This window comes from Phocoena sinus, chromosome 1 (genome assembly GCF_008692025.1).
Source record: "Phocoena sinus isolate mPhoSin1 chromosome 1, mPhoSin1.pri, whole genome shotgun sequence".
NCBI lineage: Eukaryota > Metazoa > Chordata > Mammalia > Artiodactyla > Phocoenidae > Phocoena > Phocoena sinus.
The window spans coordinates 161894653-161918360 of NC_045763.1; the positions used below are offsets into that span (position 1 = coordinate 161894653).

At 34.0% G+C, this 23708-nt stretch overlaps 1 protein-coding gene across 1 annotated transcript in view; it reads left to right on the forward strand.

Annotated features, from left to right (window-relative positions):
- The window catches only part of CDC42BPA (CDC42 binding protein kinase alpha), a 345595-nt gene that overhangs the window by 307671 nt on the left and 14216 nt on the right, over positions 1 to 23708 (forward strand). The window contains 11 exon segments of the mRNA XM_032632745.1: positions 2952 to 3057; positions 5514 to 5650; positions 6339 to 6478; positions 7736 to 7817; positions 9972 to 10188; positions 11190 to 11252; positions 12160 to 12753; positions 14437 to 14534; positions 16981 to 17065; positions 19180 to 19303; positions 19990 to 20107. Of these exon segments, the coding sequence (XP_032488636.1) occupies positions 2952 to 3057; positions 5514 to 5650; positions 6339 to 6478; positions 7736 to 7817; positions 9972 to 10188; positions 11190 to 11252; positions 12160 to 12753; positions 14437 to 14534; positions 16981 to 17065; positions 19180 to 19303; positions 19990 to 20107 (1764 nt within the window).

Consider the following 23708-nt stretch of genomic DNA (forward strand, 5'->3'; position numbering starts at 1 on the left):
AAATAAAATAAGATTTACTTCATGTTTTTTAAAAGATGAAGGATTGAATCTATAATTATCTCAAAGTAAAAGTGTTTAAAAGGGAAAAAGGGTATTTAAAAAAAAACCTTTAATAAAGGTTTGCTTGAGATAAAGGCTCCTTGTCATTTATAGTGTAGAATCCTAATTATGTACAACTACTGATTTGTAAGTTTTCAAAAAGGATTGGTTCTACTTTGTTCTCACATCTTTTATTAAAAGTATTTTACCTTCTCTGTTGAGTAGCTTGAAGTCTGCAACACTGGCAAAATTGGAATAGAAAAGAACCCTTCTTTCTATTCACTTCTTTAAATTTCGAGATTATAGTTAATTCTCATTTTACTCCAAATTATCACATAATCTAAAATTAATTTGAGTTCATGCTTTAGGCTTAATGCCTCTTTTACTAGAAATATTTTTCTCCTCCTCCAGCTACCTTTTGTGGAAGCATTAGAAATCAGGTATTGACCAGGAGACAAGAAAGGGGATCTTAGAAAGATCCAGAAGCCAAGTGGTCTAGACCCTAGGGCTGAATTCACCTATCTTTTTGTTACTATTCATCTTCCCCCGCCCGCTCCGCACCAAAAAGAAATAAAACCAAAAACCTATTGTGTGTTGCCTAAAGTTTGATGCTCTCAGAATCATGTTATTCTTAGTTGGGATTAGTAAAACATGGACCATTTACTCTTCAGTAGTGAATCACGCCCACCTCCTACAATTTAACCAGCACCTGCCAGTTGATCATTGAAAATCAGTGCTTTGGTAAAACATTGTTTATCTTTCCTACTATTGCATACTTAGTTAAAATTATGACATCCTGAGCAGATCTCTGGGGAAAAAGTATATAATAAATATGTTTTATAAGCGATTTTTAGATATTGTGATGTAATACTATTAAATTTGTCATGGGCACGGTTATTTTATTACTGTCATTTCAGACATGTCTTCTTATCTTGTAGGAGAAGAAAAACAACAGTTACTTACCTTGAGCCATTGACTAATTCTTTCATTGTAATAGAAGCCTTTAGAACCAGTCAGTAACAAATTTTGCATTATTGCATTAACGTATTTTGAACAGTTGAAAAAGTTAGCACTAGAAAATTTACTCTCATAGTTCCTGAAAGTTAAAAAAACTAAGAGTAAAAATTAGTATACAGGAGAAATGTTGAGCAAAATTTTATGTGATGTTAACAAATCAGGTATTTTTATCCCAGGCACGGAGGCCTCTAGTCTTGACCTAACTGTGTCTTACATAGTCTGGTGGGGTTTTTTTTTTAGGATCGTATTTTTCAGTTACATGTTTTTAAATTATCAAACTCTGAAAGATGGCAGAATCAGATCCGGGCTTGAATTTTAACTCTACCAATAACTGTCTATTCATGACTAATTTATTTAATCTCTCTGAGTTTCAGTTTCTTCATCTATGTGAAGAAATAATACCTATCTTCCCAGAGGCATTGTCTCCATTAAATGAGATGGTTGAGAAGTACTGGCACAATGTCTGCACCTTGGTTGTTGCTCAGTCCACGTACAACAACTACAGAGCCAGTAGAAAGATAGTCTGTCCTCTACTTAGAATAAAGTCAGATCCCAGTGCTGCTTTGCAACTGACCAAAGGTCCTGAGGAACTTCTAGAATAGAATGGTTTGAGGTTGGACCAGAGTTCATGACTGCTCTAAATTTGAGAATCTCATTCCATTCCAGGACCCTAATATAAAAAGATGATCTACTTCTCTACGCTTGATTTTTTTTTTAAATTTCTTTTGTGGTATGTAAATATATCCCAGTTGAGAAGAGTAAAATTTATTTTTAACTTAAATTTTAAAGCTTTGAATATTCTCTTTAGTTTTTTGTTAATATGGTAAATTTCAACTGAAATACTACTACTTTAAAACTGTTTTCCATCAGTATTCCCATGTTACCAGAATACAGGATAAAGTTTTTACTAGTTTAAATCAATCACGCATATAAAAAAGAAATAATTAGCCAAATTTGTCTTCAGAATATGTTTTATAAATACGTTTATATTTATAACATACATACGTAAATATGTTTTGAATGCTTACTCTGTGCCAGCACTGTTCAAAAGGCTTTGTTTATATTAATGCTCACTTAACCACCCCACGAAGTAGATATTATTACGGATTCTATTTTATAGAATAAAGAAAGTGAGACACAGGAGTTAAGTAATTTGTTCCTAAGTTCACACAGCAGAGTGATAGAACAGTGGCTGTAATTCATTTATTATTAAAACATGCTAAGAGTTCATTTGGAGAGGAAAGAAGTGTTCTAGAGAGCTGAAATGTACATTGGCGTACCACCATACAGATCAGCAAAGACTTAGAGAAGAACTTTAACTGCTGGGTTTTCAGTCTGTCTCTGGAATAATATATGTGTATTTATATCTGCTCAAGTGTAATACTGCCTGCTTCCAAGGGAGGAAACATATTTGTTAAGCATGTTACTTGTTCGTGGTCCCAGAAAATCAAATACGTGATTTTTAGTAGGGACAAGAATTTTAAATTACTGTTTGTTCTTCGTAAGAAGGTATAAAAGCATATTAAATTTCTTTATTTGTATAGGTATAAATATGCAAAATTTCACCTAATGCATTGCCAAAGAACTTACAAAAATCCTGAATTCAAATTCATGAGCAAAAATTGCTAGTTTATTTTATAACTTTTCAAATGGCATTCAAGAGCAATTGATTATCATTTAACTTCTTATATTATTTTTAGCATAATCTAGCTCAGTATTGCCTAATAAAAATAGTTAAAGAGCATTAATTATAGAAAGATGTGGTGAGAAATGAAAAGAATTCATTCTACACCTAATTAGAAAACATTCTAGCAGCTGGTGTGGTTCACAGAGATTCATATTATGGAAATCCTTTAAATGAACAATGTGTGTGTGTTTATCAATTTGTTTTGCAGCGCAAGACTCATCAGTTTTTTGTCAAATCTTTTACTGCTCCTTCCAAATGCCATCAGTGCACCTCCTTGATGGTGGGCTTGATAAGACAAGGCTGTTCCTGTGAAGGTAAGAATTAACTGACAAGAAAATGTGACTAATTTAGTGTCCTGACATTTACTCCCTAAACTGTAATCAAATAGCTTTATTCTCTTTAAAAAGTATATAAATGTTTATTTATCTGACTTAATCATTTGCCTTTCTTTGGATAATAAACTGAACACCTTGCTAAAGTCTGTTGAATATTGGAAACTAGACAGATGGTCCCTAGAAACATTTTCTAGGGGAGCTATATTTAAATATGTTTCATTCATCTTCGTTTCATCATTCAGGAGAATTTGCGGTCCCCAAAACCCATTAACCTGTATGACAAAATATGTGAACGTTATTCTTGAATCTATTCATTTAATTTTACTCTTGTTTAATTTATTAGAGGAATTATTATTAATAAGTAGACAATGAAGTATCTTTTCACAAATATTAAATGTCGGCTACTATGCGTCAAAAGATATTTTATTCCAAGTGTTAGTAGCAGAGGTTTTTCCCTACCATTCATTGATCCATCCATCACATGCTCGCAGAATGCCTGCTCTGTGCTTCTAGGCACTGGGGATCAGGGTTCTATGTTCGGCTAGTTCTCACAAGCCAAGTGGAAGATCCTGATTGCATTATCTTAACTAGTCTCTTAGATGCATGGGTTTAGAGCAAAAGGAAATGGGCAGGCTTTAAAAGTAGAGATTTGAGAGTTATGAATGTGTGAAGTGATGAGTATGAATGATGTTTTCCAGGAAACACATGTACAGTAAAAAGAGAACAAGTATGAGGACAGAGCCTTGGCAAACATAGTTAAGGGGAGGTAAAAGGTAAAGATAACAAAGTAATCTGAGAAGGAATAGCCTCTGTCATTGACTAGGGAGGTGTGTCTGAGCCCAACGCAGAGAATTTGCCTTGTCTCATTGTGAAACTTAGCCAGTACTTATAAATGTGACTTTTTAATCTGTTTATCGGGAAAGAATCCTCGCAGCTACTTGGCTTTAGGTCCCTTGTCATTTTTTATGAATCAGAATCATTTGCAGTTCCATAGTAGGAATTTTTGAGATCTTCCCAATTCTCTTCCCTTCTAAGGGTCTCCTGCCATGAAATTGGGCCTGTCTTTTCTTCAGACTGACTCTTTGCAGCCTACCAATCTACCCTATAAAGCTGTGGAGATACATTGGACTCTGCTCAGGCTTTCATAAATGTATAATGTGGTTATAACCTCTAAAGATTCCTGTCATTTTAATTCTTCTTGGTTGAAATTAGATCCAGTATTGGACAATTATCTTATTGTTTCCATTGCCCCTTGGAAGAGAGATTTTTGCTTATTAAAGCAAATTGTAACTTGTTAGACACTCTACTTAGAAGTGAATGAGTTGTCTTACAGAAGATGAATCGTTTTTGACAGTCTGTACTAGTCCCTCTTGCCTCTCTGCTGGTTTTATATCCATTTGTGATATACAATCCATTTTCCCATGTGTATGTGTTCCCATGATGGTATCCCTTCAGTTCCTCTTTTATTCCTTCCCACATATTCTCCAGGATCCCCCTGAGAGTAGCAATTGTCTAAATAGATATTCTTAGTCTGTAACCTCTCCCAACAAGCTTGTTTGTTTTAAATATTTTAACCTTTAATTCTCAACCAACCAAGTCTCAGTGGAAGAGAGTTTATTTTTATTTATCATTTTGTCTTAGAATCTCAAGTTCATCATTTAAGTATCAAGAGGTATCATGGCAATACTGTTGGTAGTTACATATGCAGGCTCTGAGCAAGACTGCCTGGGTTTGAATTCCAGCAATGCCCCTTAACAAGTTCTGTGACCCAGGGCCAGTCATATGTAAATTGGGATGATCTTACCTCGCTTAGATTATTACAGAAAAAATTAAAAACACTCAATAAAGTTAACTACTATTATTATCTTAGTAGTAATTTAACTATATACAATAATATCAGTAACTCCTAAAATTTAAATTATACCTTCTTAATCACTGAACAATTTAAATTTCAAAAAGAGGGATTGGTAAAATTTGCCAGATATTGAAAAGATGTCAGGTAATTTAACATCCATCAGTAACTCTTGCAAGAGAGATTTCAGGTCAGATACCAAATTGCAGTGAGATGAAGAGTTAAAGAAAACTACAGAAGCTACTCTTTTAAGAATTCAGTTTAAAACAGTTGTTTTATTTGCAAGGTTAGATTTTTTTTTCCATCTATTTGCTTCTCATTTTGATCACTAGTGTTAACACAGAACGCTAATATTACGTATTACAGTAATAAAAAAGTATTTACTACTTCTCACTGAAATTCTTACTGGTGAGCAAATAAATCAGCTCCCCAAATGACAAAAATATTGTCAAGTTGTTTAAAATAAAATCAGAGGTAAGCATGCATTTAACATGGCACTTTGCATGTAATGAGTGCTCAGTGAATTTTCTCTTTGTAAAAACGGATTTTTATTGAACACTGTTTCTTTTTTCCCCTCCAAAAGTGTGTGGATTTTCATGTCACATAACTTGTGTAAACAAAGCTCCAACTGCTTGTCCAGTTCCTCCTGAGCAGACAAAAGGTCCCCTGGGTATAGATCCACAGAAAGGAATAGGAACAGCATATGAAGGGCATGTCAGGGTAAGTATGATTAGGTTGGGTTTAGATTAATCTTTTAAGGCTTCTTAATGAATTAAAGAAAGTCACCTTACAAACACAGTCCTTGACAGAAAATTAGGTGAATAAAATTCATCTAACAGCTTTGCTTCATTCAGAGTAATGATCTGAAAACAAAAACCTAGCTTTTGCTCAGCATAAATTCCAAAACGTCTCAAAATTTTCGGTACTGTCCCTGTATTGTAATGAACAGATGTTGAAATCCCCATAAAGGAGTCTGGCTCTTCATCTTGCTGGAGAGGTGGCATATGCCTATGAAGTATGAGATATTGTCAAGACATAATCTTACTTGTGATCTTGAATAATATTTAAAGTGTAAGCTGCTTTTCGTCCTACTATCAAATTTGGCTTTTATGCTACTTAGAAATCCATGAATGTTATTTTAATGAATCACTAGAGAAAATTAAAATGGTACCATTAACGTTTTTTTCAGAATATAATGTCAGTGTTTGAAGAATGTGTTATCACACTTTCTCATGTTATTAATGATGTATGTGTACCATCTGCTACTTTACCAGACACAGTGGCAGACTTACAACACGTGCACACTGTCTTTAGGTTTTCATCATGCAGTTACATATGTAATTAAAGGGGCTCTGACTGACATTTCAGTTTAGGTTGTTTTGTTTGTTTGTTTGTTTGCCTGTCTAAGATCCCTAAGCCAGCTGGAGTGAAGAAAGGATGGCAGAGAGCACTGGCTGTAGTTTGTGATTTCAAACTCTTTCTGTATGATATTGCTGAAGGAAAAGCTTCTCAGCCCAGTGTCGTAGTCAGTCAGGTGATTGACATGAGGTAAGTTTGTGAAGGTGAAAATATTTGTATCTTTGCAACATAGGAATGAAAAGTGTGTGATTTTTCTTATAATTGCATTGCCATGTTTTTATTTAAATCTAATTTAATGTTAATTTTCTCATTTACTAATATTGCAATCGTAACATAATTAAAAATATGAAATAAGGTGTAGTTATAGAACAGGTTGATGTGTGTTGTGTCAGGGAGAAGAAGCTAATGTTTGAAACCAAAAGACCAGTTTAAAGGTTGCTGGGGTACTGGAGTCTAATGTGTGTAATGTTCATATCATCACCTAAAGTAAAGGCTTAGGTGTAATTCCAATGTGAGGAAGGGAAATAAAAATCTCAAAATCGAACAGGCTCTTGGAATATAAAGTGAACCAGTGAACATTTAAGTATACCTCTTGAATGTTTCTAGTTTCATTTTTGAGACTCTTCCCCTGCCCCTTGGGGTGCTCTGCTTGCCCTCTTCTCGTGACTCCCTTAACGCTCTCCCTCAGTGATCTTATCGACTGCCATAGCTTCAGCCATCACCTCTGTGTTGACGACTCCCGGACACATGTCTCCAGTCCAGGTCTTTCTCCAGTGCTCAAAACTAGAATTTCTAGCTCTGGCTCACATTGGCATTTCATACCAGCATTTCAAACACATTATCTTCCCCACAAATATGGAATATAGAGGAACAGATGCAAGAAATACTAGAATATCAGCAAGGAAAATTTGACAGAGCCTCCTAAGGGAGAAGAATCAAAGATAAGACTAAGATGTCAAGTCTTTAAGACCAAGAGAATGATGGTACCAGTAACCAAATTAAGGAAGTCACAAGGAATAAATTGTCGTGGAAGAAATCTGTCTTAGGTGTTGAAGGAACAGTAAAATGTCAGATGAGCTGTGTTGAAGGCACTTGAGATGTATTATGAGAGGAAAGAGGATGCAGTCTACTGGAGACCCTGGAGACCTACCAGGGTTCGAATCAATCTGTACTTACTGGCCTTTTGACTCCGAGTGATCCAGAAATGATTTCAAACTCTTGTATAATGTGGCACTGTTAAATTACTCGTGATAAATTACTTTTGGCACTATCAATTTACAAAGGGAGAAAATTCAAAATTTTTTTAAATTTAATTTGGATGTTTTATGTAATTAAATTTTAAGGATTGCTTCATATGTGTTATTTGGATACATGCCTAAAACCACACACACATACCCACATACACTGACTTTTACTGTTTCCATTGACTTTTACCTTTTCCTTCAGGGATGAAGAATTTTCTGTGAGTTCAGTCTTGGCTTCTGATGTTATTCACGCAAGTCGAAAAGACATACCCTGTATATTTAGAGTAAGTATGTGTGCTGTAATTTGATCACTGAATTATTCGCTTTTTATGAGTATACGTTTTGCCTTTCTATATAGATCACAAACTTATTTGGAATAGAACCAAATCTTATAGACAATTTGTGCTAAGTAAATATTTAATTAGTAAAAGACCAATAGAAAGCATGAATAGGGCTTTGCTCGTGGCGCAGCAGTTAAGAATCCTCCTGCCAATGCAGGGGACACGGGTTTGAGCCCTGGTCTGGGAAGATCCTACATGCCACGTAGCAGCAAAGCCTGTGCGCCACAACTACTGAGCCTGCGTTCTAGAGCCTGTGAGCCACAACTACTGAGCCCGCGTGCCACAACTACGGAAGTCCGTGCGCCTAGAGCCTGTGCTCTACAACAAGAGAAGCCACCGCAATGAGAAGCCCGCGCACTGCAATGAAGATTAACCCCAGCTCGCTGCAACTACAGAAAGCCTGCGTGCAGCAACAAAGACCTAACGCAGCCAAAAATAAAATAAATTTTTAAAAAAAGAAAGAAAGCGTGAATATATGGCTTCTAAAATAGATTTCCTCTTGGATAATATTTTTGAGTCACAATTCAATTTTCAGATAAGCACTACAACATGAAAAAATGAATAAGCATGAGATTTCTCAATTTTTTAAAAAATAGAAGTTTAAGATCTCATTTAAAAAGTCAGTATGTTTCAGTTCTATTGCTTTGTAATAACCACTCCAAAACTTAGTGGCTTAAGCCAACAGTGGTTTATTTCTCACCATTCTGTGGGTCAGTCCTTCAGGTGTACAGTTCTGGTGTCAACTGGGGGCACTCATGTGACTGCATTCAGCTCGTTTGGAGCAGGAATATCCAAAATGACCTTACTCTCACATCTGGGGCCTTGGTGCTGGCTGTTCGCCTTAGTACTTGGCTGTTCACTGGGCCACCTCAGTTCTCTGTATGAACTCTCTCCACGTGGTCTCTAATCATCCACTAGTCTGGCTGAGCTCTCCATGACCGACTTCCAAGAGAACAGAGGAAGCTGCCAGGCCTTTTAAGGACTAGGCTCAAAACAGGCATAATAACCCTTCTCCATTCTGTTGGCCAAAGCAAGTCATGAGGTCAGCCCGGATTTAAGAGAAGGGGAAATAGACTGCATTTCTTGATAAGAAGAGTGGGATTCCATAGAAGAATTGTTGGTAGCCATCTTTGGAGGCTGTCTAATACAGGGCCATCTCGAATTGGTGAATTAAGGTAATAGAGGTTAATAAAAAGGGCTGTTGCCTTAATGGTATGCCTATATGCTTTGTATTTGTCTATGAATCTTGTATATGAGGAAGGTCAGACAAAGACCATACTTAGTCTTTCAGTTCCTAGACCAACAGCTATTCTCTCACCAGTACCAAGGGATCCTACAGAGGCCCACTTATCTTAACTGATTCTAACTGTGGGATTTTATTGTCACTGCTGCTTAAATTACTTTGAATAACGGACCCATATATACATAATTCAATTCTGTTCTGATTATAGTGTCATTGTATAATTATAAACCTTCATTTAAATACTAGCTCAAGTGATCTGGTCTTTCCCTGAGATGAGTTATTGTTATGAAGTAATAGAGAATCTTAAGTACTTCCGAGTATTTTTGACTTTTTTAAAACAAGTTGAAAATCAGTACAGTGTAGTGCTTACAAGCGTGGACACAGGATTCCAGTCTAGTTGTGTGTCCTTGGAGAAATTAATTTATCTGCATCACAGTTTTTTTCATATATAAAATCAGAATATAATAACAATACCTACCTTGTAAAGATGTTGATAGAGTTAAATGAGTTAATACTTACAAAGTGCTTTGATCAGTGCCCAGTAATTACCCAATAAATGTCAGTTGCTGTTGTTATATGACTGTGTGTAATGGATTTTTTAGTGATAGTATTCTTGCACTTTGCGGCAAAGAAAATACAAATGACACTAACATTTAGAACGGTATCTACTACCTTAGTCATGAATTCTAATGCTAAAACTATTCTTCTGATTATGAATAGCTAAACTCTGTTAAAGGTATCACTTAATGAATGCTCATTTTGTTGGCTAGTGCTAAGCGAACTAGCATCAGTATAAAACTGGCTTAAAAGGTATCTGTTTGCTGATGTCATGAATTTTGATTAAATTGTTCTAGGTCACAGCTTCCCAGCTCTCAGCGTCTAATAACAAATGTTCAATCCTGATGCTAGCAGATAGTGAGAATGAGAAGAGTAAATGGGTGGGAGTGCTGAGTGAATTGCACAAGATTTTGAAGAAGAACAAATTCAGAGACCGCTCAGTGTATGTTCCCAAAGAGGCTTATGACAGCACTCTTCCCCTCATTAAAACGACCCAGGCAGCTGCAATCATAGGTATGAATTCATAACATTTATCTTGTTATAATTGTTTACTAATATACCTTGTCAGCAGGGACTGGTTTTCATCTAGGAATCCCAGTGTCTAACATTGTATGTGTTATATCACAGATGCTCAGTAAATGTTTATTGAATGCATGAGGCCATATTAGAACTTTATTTTTCAGTAAACAAGAATAAATATACTTTACAAACGTATTTTCTTCTGAAAAAGCAACAATGCTGAAGATTAACCTATTAATGAATCGATTTTCTGCTTGTGTGACTTAGAAAAAGTTGTTTAAAGCATAAGCCGTTTCATAAAGCATAAGTTTCCTATGTAAAATGTAGGTACTAATTACCTTGCAAAGGTTACTGTGAAGTTTAAATAAGATGGAATGTGTAACACAGAGTGTTCCATATATAATATGCCCTCAAAAATGGCAGCTTTTCTGTCTGGAGGGTTAAATTTTCACTATATTCTTACGTACACTGCCCACTCTTTTGTTACTTTCTAGTAAATAATGAAAAGTTTGATGAGTAGGGTTCAAATGCCTTGCACAATTTTTCCCTCCCCAAACAAGAAATGGAACTGGACACAGGGTGCTAACAAACTTGGGGTTTTTTTCTTTCACCTTTTATTGAATAAACATTTATATCTTTTTATAAGCATTGATATAAATTATTTTCTAATGATTGTTCTATTAAAAAAGATATATCTTTTTATAAGCATTGATATAAATTATTTTCTAATGATTGTTCTATTAAAAAAGATATCTTTTTATAAGCATTGATATAAATTATTTTCTAATGATTGTTCTATTAAAAAAAGACATGAGATAATATTTACCACAGTAATCTGAAAGGAAATTTAATAGTGCAGATTGTTATTGCTATTTTTAATGGTTTATTTTATTTATTTGGTTTTTTGTACCAAATTTCTTTTGTTATCTGTTTTATTCTATGAATTTACATAGTTTCTACCTAATAAAAATACTTCATATTTATGTCTTATATAGATCATGAAAGAATAGCTTTGGGGAATGAAGAAGGGTTATTTGTTGTGCATGTCACCAAAGATGGTAAGAGAAAATTATTTTGGAGAAAATATTATTGATAGAGTATTCTAACCTACAGATTCTGAATTCTAAAAAGAGCAGGATTTGCTCTTATTTATTCTATAATGGAAATTTTCCAGGCCTAACTGGATACGTTCATAAGTCAAAAGATAATTTTTTAATTTTTATACTCCATCTAGGTTCTAAAACTTCCATGTGTGTTGTCTTCCTTGTGTCATTTTATTTACAGTTCTGCTGTGTGAACTCAGATTGCATTTCTAAAGATGGTACATGAAAGAAAAATGCAACTTGATGTTTTTCATAGTTCTAACAGTACTAGGAGTGGTAACAGTCATTAAAATGTGTTTGTTGTTGGGGTCTTTTATCCCACAGTTTAACACAACAGATTTCTTTTTAGGGAGAAATTAAATACTGGGTGAAATAAAAAGGAACCCATTTAACTTAGCGTTCTTGAATACAGTGTTCTAAGTTCTGTCTTTATATCAAGTTAGATCATGGGAAAACAATGCATTTAAACTTCATTAATTTGTTACCCAAAGAAATACCTTTAGTGAAACATGAGTTACTCAGTTTTTAAAAATAGTAACCCCATGGTAAACTTCCCTAGGATTTGGTGAGAATAAAGAGGTTTTTCTTAAAGATCTGGCATGCTTTATCACATGGGAACTCTCTGCCATGGCTGCCAGAAATCTCAGTGCTAAATTTAATACCTTACTACAGACAGGTTAAATTATCTTATAATGGGTGTAATTATCTTCATCTTTCTCCATATGATTTCTGATCTCTCATTTTTTCTGTGTGTATCTCTGTCTTTATTATAAGTTGACCTATTCTTTTGAGTATAATTGGGATATAATTAATAGGTAAACAAAATATTTTGCAGTTGATTTGTTATTGTTTCTTTGCATAGAAATTATTAGAGTTGGTGACAATAAGAAGATTCATCAGATTGAACTCATTCCAAATGATCAACTTGTCGCTGTGATCTCAGGACGAAATCGTCATGTACGACTTTTTCCTATGTCAGCTTTGGATGGGCGAGAGACTGATTTTTATAAATTGGCAGAAACTAAAGGGTGTCAAACCATAACTTCTGGAAAAGTACGTCATGGAGCTCTTACATGCCTGTGTGTGGCTATGAAAAGGCAGGTCCTCTGTTATGAACTATTTCAGAGCAAGAGCCGTCACAGAAAATTTAAGGAAATTCAAGTCCCATATAATGTCCAGTGGATGGCAATCTTCAGTGAACAACTCTGTGTGGGATTCCAGTCTGGATTTCTAAGATACCCCCTGAATGGAGAAGGAAGTCCATACAGTATGCTCCATTCAAATGACCATACACTCTCATTTATTGCACATCAACCAATGGATGCCATCTGTGCAGTTGAAATCTCCAGTAAAGAATATCTGCTGTGTTTTAACAGCATTGGGATATATACTGACTGTCAGGGCCGAAGATCTAGACAACAGGAATTGATGTGGCCAGCAAATCCTTCCTCTTGTTGTAAGATTCTCTTACTTTTCGCTGTCTTATCTTGCTGTTTCTTTCTTTTTCCTTCTCCTTCATCTCCTTTATGTATTCATTGTTAATAACAGGTGGTTTTTTAAGTCATCTTTGAGGTTTTTCCTAAGTATCAAGTATGTTTTACGTAAAGTAACCAACCATATGTAGTTAAGACCTAGGCCAACAGGGTCAGCATTAACAGGAACATAATTAAAGCTAATCTTCCTATGCAATATTTTACTTAGATAGATTTTTAACACATATTATTGTATTTTGAAATAACCCTAAGGAGTTATCTTCATGGTCCCCCCAAATATAGTGCTTGTGAGCACTAATAGCTCATAGGACTTATTCTAGAGAAGTGGTTACCTAGTGAATTATTTAATCAGTTATGTGAAGGTATGATGTAGTATTTGAAAAGTTATTCACTTTTACATTTTTATCTAGGTAGGTAGATACGTTCAAGAAACATTAATGTATTAATAAATTATTGAATACTTATTATGTGTCATTTTACTGTAAGAGATATAACATTGAGCAAAATAGACAGTCTTACCCTCACAGAGCATGAATGCAGTCGAATGGATTCCTGACAAAACAAGTTGCAGTAGAATATATGTGCTCTGATAGCAGAAGTACAGAGTTCCGTAGAGGCATGTAGGAGGAATATCTAATCCAACACATTTTGTTTTTAGTGGAAGATACTTTGAGCATGTTTAAATGCCGAAGGGAAATAGCCACTAGGGAGCCAGGGAAAGGTTGATGACTATATGGTAAATACAGGAAATAGAGTAAGATCCCCAAGAGGCCAAAAAGGATGGAAGTCAGAATATAGGGGAAAGGATTTGGAACAGGAGGAGTAAAACCTCTTCCACTGCAACAGGATAGGAGGAATGGTGGGTATGAGTATAGTCAAGTTTAAAAGTTCAATATAAGAAAGTTTAGGAGAGCCATATATACTTATTACAGAAAAATTAGAAAATCTAGATCAAAAGAAAAATACTTCTACCTACCCAGACTTAACTATTCTTGATGTTTTGTTTCTTCTGAAATTTATACTCTTATCTATGGCATCATATTTAGAATGAATCCTAGTCAGAAAATAATTCAAAGTATTATGTGAATTGTACAGTGGTAATTGGAATTAGAATAAGAATTAGAATATCTGGCTTTTATGAATAGCTTTGCCAAAAATTTAATTCATGACCTTAGCTTAGGTAAATCATTTAATCTTTCTTTGCTTGTGTCACCATTTATTGATGTTCATTCTTTCAGTAAGTATATATTGAGCATCTCCTGTGCCAGATGCTTTATCATACTTTGATAAATGTGACCATAACACTTACCTGAAGATTTCTCTACTTCGTAAGTTGTTTAACTACTTTAGGAATCAGTTACTTAAAATGTAATGAAATTCCTTTATAGAACTAGTCTGGGGCAAGGGAATAATATACTCTTGGTGTTAACAGACTCCTACTGTATTATAATGGCCTTAAAACCTCTTCATTTATGATTTACGGGGTTTTTTTAACTTCAAAAATGTATTGATGTGGCTACTGTATGTTAGCAATAGGATTTTGGTGGGATTCCACTCTACACTTCTTTAGCATAGATCTTTCAAAATGTTTGGGGTTTGGCAGTTAAAAGTAACCAGCCAGCTGTTTTCTCCTTCCCATCTCCCAGGTTACAATGCACCGTATCTCTCAGTGTATAGTGAAAATGCAGTTGATATCTTTGATGTGAACGCCATGGAATGGATTCAGACTCTCCCACTCAAAAAGGTAATTTAACACTAAAAAATGAGCTAAGTGAACAAACGATTATAAGTGAAACACTAGTATGACTATTTAGCTAGTTTTCACTAGTTTAGCATTTTCTGTCACATGTAATAACATAATTGGTAATCTGGGACTTAGCTAAGAGTAGAAAAAAAAGAAAAATCAAGCTGGTTAATTTTACAGGTAGCTCAGCACCATATTATTTTTATTACATTTTGTTTCACTATATAACGTATGATTATTATAATAATGAACAACTAGAATATATTCTACAACTTAAAATGTCAGTGTTATCTTCCACTTTAGTTTAAGGAGCTCTGAAGGAGTATATTATTTGTAATTTTACTGTTTTTCACATAATGGTATGCAATTTTAATCCTGTGAGGGCAAATTTCATGGGCTAGAAAAGTGATTAAAATTAGAACCAATGCTCTGTATAAGCATCTCATGATTAAAAAATAAGGGTTTCACACATTCCTAATAAAATATAATATTTTCCTTTAACATTTCCCTATGATAACATAAAGAGAATTTTTACGAGTATAGAATGGCTGTTTTGCAACAATGAAGAATAATAGTTTCATGTAAGTATATGCAGCATGTGTCATTAGTTGCAGGGCAGGGTTTAGAAGAATGGGTAAAAGAAAGTAACCAAGATCTTATTTCAAAATCTGCCCCAATTTTAAACCATAACAGCAGTGGGAAAAGCTCTTGTAAATGCTGCCACATTTTATAAAACAACTAAATATGGTCCTCGCGTTTATAAATCCGGGCTGGTTACAATTAGTTTTCCCTTTTATGTTTATCGTGTGAATTTTGAAGTATATATAAAAGAATATATGATCTTTATGAAGCATAATAATAAACTGATCACTTATGAACTCACCTCCTAACTTAAGAGCCAGAACATTACCAATTTCACTGAATCTACTTGTGTATTTTTCCCTTACCCTGATTATTGTGTTTATCATTCCCTTGCTTTTCTTAAAATACAGAATTTTTTGTATATTTAAATATTTCTAAACAATATATTGTTCAGTTTTGCTTGTGTTTGAGATAATAAAATGTTATGTTGTATATCATCTTCTGCCTTGCTATCTTAATGTATTTACTGTTTCTAAGATTCATCCATGTTACATGTACTATATATATATATGTACACACACATATATATATTTCATTGCTTTTCACTACTGTAAAATATTCTGTTGGGTGAATAGATCACAATTTATTTGTCTGATTAGCAGACATGTGAATTATTTCCCAGCTTTCTGCTATTATGAACGTTGCTGTAGAAGTCATATATGTCTTCAGGTGCGTATGTGCAGGAGTTTCTTTTAAGTCATGTGCCTGGGAACGAAATTGATGGGACATGGAGAATGCACGTGTTCAACTTTACAAGATAGTGTCAAATTATTTTCCAAAGTAATTGTACCAGTTGACACTCCCATCATCAGTATATAAGAGTTCTTAATGACCCATACCGTTGTCAGAATTCATAGTTTTATAACCATTTATTTATGGTTATAAAGTGATATCTCATTGACGTGTTCGTTTGCATGTCCCCAATTAACAATGTTGCTGATAATCTTTCGTATGTTTATTCATCGTTCATATTTCCTCTTCTGTGAAATACCTGGTCATGTTTTTTGCTCATTTTCCTGTTTGGTCATCTTTTGATTTATTGAAATTATTCATATGTGGTAGATACTGGTTTAGTAATGGGTGTGGTGAATCTTTTCCCTGTTTGTGACCTATCTGTTAATTTTTATAGTGTATTTTGTGAACATTTGTTATTGCTTGAAAATTCATTGTTATAAATTTTAATGTAATGTCATTCTTATCCTTTTTACATTTATCTTTTTTTTCTTAAGAAGCTCTTTCCTACCTCATGGTCATAAAGATAGGACCTTTATTTTCTTTCAGAAGTTTGAAAGTTTTGCCTGCTGTATTTATGTCTCTGTTCCATTTAGAATTGACTTTTTGTGTATGGTGTGAAGTAGGGATTCAGTTTCATTTGTTCCATATAGATACCCAGTTGCTCCATCACCATTTATTGACAGTCCCTCCTTTCCCCAGTGATGTACAATTTCATCTCTGTCATGTGTGTATATTTAGTTCAAATAAGATTCATAAAGTAGCTGTATGAATATCTTATTATCATCGTCTGGTACTAATGGCTTTAAAAAGTCAAATTTAAGGTTTAAATGTATTTCTGCTTTTTCTTTTTTTGCCCAGAATATTCTTCCTTTAAAATGTTATCATTATAACTGTGTTAGTTCAAGTTAGATAATTTTATGCCTTTCTAGTCAGAATTGTTGATTTCCTTCCTAAAGAGGAAGGATAAATTAAAGGTCTTAATAGTGTGTGCCTTATAAATATCTCCAAAGTTGTATGATTTAATTTTTGAATTTTGTTGAAATACTAATTTTATTTTTTATTATTTTAGGTTCGACCCTTAAACAGTGAAGGATCATTAAATCTTTTAGGGTTGGAGACGATTAGATTAATATATTTCAAAAATAAGATGGCAGGTAAGAAAATACACATTAGTAGGAGAGCTTCATAGAAGTATTCAGGTGTATCTTACTCCAAAGTCTGTATAGAAGTATTCATAAATTTATGATCTTTTCTGGTGGATCTAGTTAATGAAGATGTAATTATGGTACATTATGTATTTAGAATAATATTTTGACTTAAATGTAAGTAAAAACATTGGCATTAAGAAAACACATTAAGGGGCTTCCCTGGTGGCGCAGTGGTTGAGAGCCCGCCTGCCGATGCAGGGGACGCGGGTTCGTGCCCCGGTCTGGGAAAATCCCACATGCCGCGGAGCGGCTGGGCCCGTGAGCCATGGCCGCTGAGCCTGCGCGTCCGGAGCCTGTGCTCCGCAATGGGAGAGGCCACAACAGTGAGAGGCCCACGTACCGCAAAAAAAAAAAAAAAAAGAAAAGAAAACACATTAAAATGTTTATATCAGTTATCTCTGGGTAGTGGGATTATTATATTCCTTATGCTTTTCTTTTTTCCCCCATATTCTCCCAATAAATTTGTATAGTCTATCAAAAAAAAATTCCATCAAAAGTTTGTCATTTTTGTTCTGTTTGTTTTTAAGTACTAAGATACATACAAAAATTGCTTGGCTTCAGATTTGATGCTCTGGTATATCCTCTTGGCACTGGAGGCTTCTTGGTATACAGACTGGTGACTGTAGGAAAAGTCCTATGCTAAGAGGATATTGCAGTATGACTGGAGAAAAGATATTCAGGTATTAGACAAGATTAAATCCACCCTCTCCTCACTGTATGTAACGATTGTAGAATGTGTCCATAACCCAATTTGTCTCTATAGGATAAAACCTATTCCAACTCGTCTTTTTTTATGCTCTCATCTTTCTGCTCTAGGCTAGGAGTAAAGGTGGAGCTAGGAGAAGGAATACCTGACAAAATTTCAACATAGTTGTCTTATCCTTTGAAAAGGAAAGGAAATCCTATTTCCTGGAGATTCTATTTCTTTGTCTTGTCTGTTTCTCTTTCATCCCTCAGGAGCCCAAAGTGCTCTTGCAGTCCTCTGGCTGTCCAAAATCTCCCGTTGCCACTGCAACTCACCAAGATCTGCTTCACCCTCATAATTCTCAAATTCCAACTCTCAAATTCTCATCTACTTTTAAAATTTTATTCTTTTAACATTTGCTGTTAGGAAAGCAATCTGATAAAGCTATTATTATGATACAAGGAGAATGTTGCTTTTTTTTACTAATCATCTTGCTTTGGCTTGCCTTACAGGCCCCTTTGGCTTCTTCCTACTACATTTTTCTCATTTTAGCTTTTTGGGTGTTATAAACTTCTAAAGATTGGCTTTTCTCTTTTTCCTTACCTTATTTAGAGAATGGAATTCATCGTGTTGTGGATACAGTTTTCTGTTTTAGAGGATGTTCACCATATCCCAGCATGTTTTGGGAGCCCATGGCTAAGAGTTTTGTTTACTTCTAGGTATTAAAGTTGAGATAGATGGGCATTAGGTGACTAAGTGTACATAAGTAAGTATCCCCTGAAGATCAGGAGAGTAGAAATAACAATAAGATTCTCACTTTTAGTAAAGGAAGCTGGAAGAAACACAATTCCTTTCCTTTACTCCACATCTTGCAAATTGGATCTGCAAAGGACATGTTTTAATATATAAAAAAAATTTTAACTGTTATCATTTTCATGGATAATTTACCATTTATTATGCAGGTCAACAATAAGAGCTTTTTAACACCCTAAGCCATTGAAACCAATACTGGGAAGGTGGGAGAAGATGGTGTAGAGATATTGGGGGTGGAGTGGCCAAAGTGATAGGACACCAAGGCAACTACGTTTTCCTTTTTTTCTTCTAGTAAAATTGTACCATTTTATGTTTATAATCAAGTAAAGGTGAAAATATACTCTGTAAGCTATATTTAATTTCAGCATATATTTGTTTACATATATTTCATTGAAAATTATTACTTATTTACTATGATTTATCAGCACAACTTTAAAAAATCAGAATTGCATATACTTGTTTAATTGATTGATGTTTGTACTGTCTTGGAGATTAATGGATGAAAAGCATTTTAGCACTTTAAAGAACATCATTGTTCTTTGTATTTTTTTTTTTTTAACAGAAGGGGATGAACTGGTAGTTCCTGAAACATCAGATAATAGTCGGAAACAAATGGTTAGAAATATTAACAATAAGAGGCGTTATTCCTTCAGAGTTCCAGAAGAGGAAAGGATGCAACAAAGGAGGTAGATATTTAATTCATACTCATCTAAAGATGCTTATAGCATCAGAAGGACTATTTGGTAATAATACTGTATTTGATTTGGAAGGAAAATTTGATCTCTGAAAGTCTGTCATCATCATCTATGGTGTTAAAACTGCAATAATGAATGTATTTCTCAGTGTAATTTTAATTGATACTTCCCAAGTTGTGAGTATGTACTAGATTAAAGTACCATATTTTGATTCATTTCTCTTTGTATATGGAATAGTTACAATTTTTAGAATGTGGGCTTTTATAAACATAGAACATACCTGTGCAGATTAACTATTCTCATGACCAAACAGAAATAGGCTTGTAGTGTTTCCAGTGACATATAAAAACATTTCTAATATATTAGCAATTATTTTAAAAGATGTACATAAAATGTTCAGAATTATCTGTAAAATAGAGTAGAGCTTCTTTGATATTTAAACACTAAAATAACCCTCTTTGTTTTCCCACCAAAAATCATAAGATCTTTTTTAAAATTTAAAACAAAATCTTCTAAGTAAATGTTTAACTTAGTATATTCTATTATTTTAATTCTATCCTTATTAACATGATTTCAGTTTATTTTTATGAAAAAATTTAAGTGTACTTAATTTTTCTCTGAAAATGTCTAGATTGGTCATGGAATAAAAGTGTTTAAACAGGTGTTTTCTCTTACAGGGAGATGCTGCGAGATCCAGAAATGAGAAATAAATTAATTTCCAACCCAACTAATTTTAACCACATAGCACACATGGGTCCAGGAGATGGAATACAGATTCTAAAAGACCTGCCCATGGTAAGAGAAATGAAAAGTGAATGTGAATATAAATGGGGTTAACACAAAGTTGGAGGGGGGAGGGGGTGGATGCATATGAGTGTGTGTGTGTGTGTGTGTGCACTTAAATACATATAAGACTTAAAAAGACATATTAGTATAATGAGGAAATGTTTATCTCAATATATCACAATATATGTAAGATGCATAATGACATAGCTGATGAGAAAAACATAAAATATAGATGTGTATCAAAAACCAAACATATCAAGTTCTTATTTAGTTGAATACCCTATATACTTCTCCCATACCTAGATTTACTATTGTTGGAGAAATAAACCACCAGATTTGGAGACATTCTATACCAAGATTCAGAACTTTGTTACCAAATTACTAAAATTTCACTAAGTTTAGCAATTCAACACAGATGTTTGCCCCCCAAAGAACTACATTAGCTTGATCATTAATGGTCACGCCTCTCATCTGATTATGAAATTACATCTTTTTCCTCTGCCCATTACAGATGTGTTGCCTAGTCAGTCTTATATTTTAAAAAAAGTACAACATAGGAAAACTGTTGTGTTTTTTTTTAACAACATGAAGATTGGATTCTTGGACCTAATATACTGAGATTAAGAACATTAGTGGAATTAGCTAATTATCCAAGCTCTGTAACATTCCAGTATCATGGTACTCTCAACAAACTATTGAAACTTAAACATGACTCTTTTGATAGGTGGTGATAGCATCTAGATTTTGCACAGAATTTTAGGCATAATTTAAATGCTATGACAGTTTGGGAGGTGATGTGTAAATCTCGACCCAAAGCTCTTTCTAAGGAAGTCTGTGTTAATTACCCACATTACTTAACTCTACTGTGACAGAAGATATAGACATGTGTCACTGACAGAAAAAATAATAGGTAATACAGTTTGTACAGTCAAGTTTTTTTAGTAAAACAGTTAAGCTCTTAAAGGTAGTTTTTGCATTTCTTTCATAGGGGGAACCAAAAAAATCTGCACTAATTTGAGCCTGAGTTCCACATCATAAATATCTCAATTAACCAGTTGCCCTGTTTATGAATGGATGTGATGTTCTTACTGTCATTGTTTTTTCATCATCATCAAGACATTATTATACGATTATAGTACCATTACTTCCTTTCAAATCATTCACAATAGTCAGTTAACCTTTTGAAATGGGGATTTTTTATTAGCCGTGCTAGGTAGATATAAATAAAGTATGCAGAAAGATTACAGCCAATCTTGATACAGTAATTAAAATGAAGTAAGAAATTTAAGGCTGAGCATAACTATTAAGCTGAAAATATTGAGAATAAATAAAGGCTGAGTTGACATGGTTAACTGTTACACTTATCTATCATATCGAAAAGCTATACTACTTTTACAGCTTTTGCCTGGGGATGAGAGTTCAGATTTTTCTCCATTCTTTTCCCATTCTGAACATTTACTTAAGTCCTCAGTCTGGTTTTCCTTTATTCTCAGAAGTAAACGGAGCAGAACCACGCGGTCCAAAAGCTTCTGTCATTTTTCCTTACAGAAGCTACAAGGTCAGGTACAAGGTACCTTAGGAGAGAGAATTTTTTAATTGTGATAAACAGTTGAAATGTGAATATATGTATAGCTTATATTTGATAGATCAATGTGAAAATTTTTGAAATTTAGTTAGTAAATAGTTTTTCAACATCTGCTATGTAGGTAGCATTATGGAGGGATAGAGGCATACAAATTTCAAACACATCCATATGTTGCAAAGCAACATATCAGCAAATACAAAATTATTTCAGTAGTGAACGAGGTTTTAGTGTGTATTATCCTTTTAAAATTAAACTTTCTTTCACACTTGCTTCATTCTGGTGTACAAAAAAAGAATAGTACGGTTTTCCTCTCATGTATTCCAATAACATAGCAAGAAGAATTATGGAAAATTTTTCTATAAATTCTGTTATATCCCACAGTATGTTCCTTAAGGAGAAATAGTTTCAGGATTTAATAAAATGTTCCTCTGCTTGACCAGGAGGACTGAAAAATCAGTTTGCTAATGTTCCAGAATTTTTTTCAGACCTTCATTCACAGTAAGACTTGGTCTTTCTACACCCTGAATAAGCACACTGAAGCAAACTGTGAAATTTCAAACATTATAAGAACTTTCATATCCCAGCATCCCTCCTTTTTCTCCCTTCACCCTCCCACCACGTAAAGTAAACGAAATCTCTATTTTGTCATTGTTGTTGTTCAGAATAAGGTCCATTCTTAATTACTGGGCAAAACAAGTTCAGATAGCATTTCCCAAAGATTCAACATCAATCTGACCCCATGACACAGGGCCTCCTGTGCTGGCTGCTTATTCCCATTAGACCTCTTGATTTTTAGTATTAGTGTCACTGATTTTGTTAACCCATGACTGCCTTGCTGGTTCTTTTTGTAATTAACACAAGTGACTCTTTACCCTAGAGGTGCAATCCAGTTTTTAATGTTCCTTTCATTCCTTTCATATTTTCTTATCACATAAGCACTTTTGAATGTCCAGGACAAGAAGTTGGTGTAAATTTTTGAAACCTGTTCACCTGTGCCTGTAGTTTTGTAGCAAAGATGTTATGTGTCTGAACTCCTGTTCTTTATTTTCACCTGACTTTCTTCCTTTTACTAGCAAAGAACATAAAAGCTGGGGGTTTTCATAGGCATCCATTTAATCACTTAACAAATATTTTTTGATATACTGTCATGCCAGACCTGTACCTACCTTGGAGTAGACACTGGTAAACGACACAATAATATGCATGTCTGAAAAGCAAATAATATACATGTCTGTACCTGTGTGTGTATGTGTGTGTGTATGTATATGTGTGTGTGTATACATGTATTAAAAAGCTTGTGATATTTTAATATAGTCTGATTTTAGTATGTTCTTTCCACTGTAATTTCTATATTTAATGAACTATTTTCAAAAATGAAGATGAATTTAATTCATCTAACATTAACATGTATAGGAAGCACTTTCAAATACCAAAGCTATGATGTTGTCATTCGTGCAAAGAGCATGTACCCCAGAAATTTTTATGTTTAACTTATTCAAATCAGTATTGCCTTTCTCTGAAATACTTAAAAGCTTAGAGAGTTTATTGAATGTCTTTGGAAGCTTATTCCCTTTTTTTTTGGGGGAAAAGATAGTAAGGGTAAGGAGTCATTTTTTTCTTTTATCTCCTATATCAAATGTGTCTTAGTGAGCCAAGAGAATATAAGCAATTAATATAAAACAGCATATATGTCTTACAAGTACATACTGTAGTAGTTTCCTTGAATCCTTTTTGTCATTTACCTTTTTTCATAAGTGGGTACTTGTAATAAAGAATAGATTTGTCTCTAGTTGAATGCAAGAGTAATATTTTATCTCTAAAAGATTTATTTTTTTTAGCACATAAAATTTCTCCTAGCCTTTTACCCATTCCTAAAATTGTTAACAAATAAAATTTCAAGCTCGGTGACCTTTTAGACCTTTATGAAGTAGTTTTACTTCTTAAAGTTACATTTATATCAATAGTTTTATCTTTTTGAAAAGAACCTTAGAAAGTACTGGTTTCACTCACATCTCTAAATTTAAA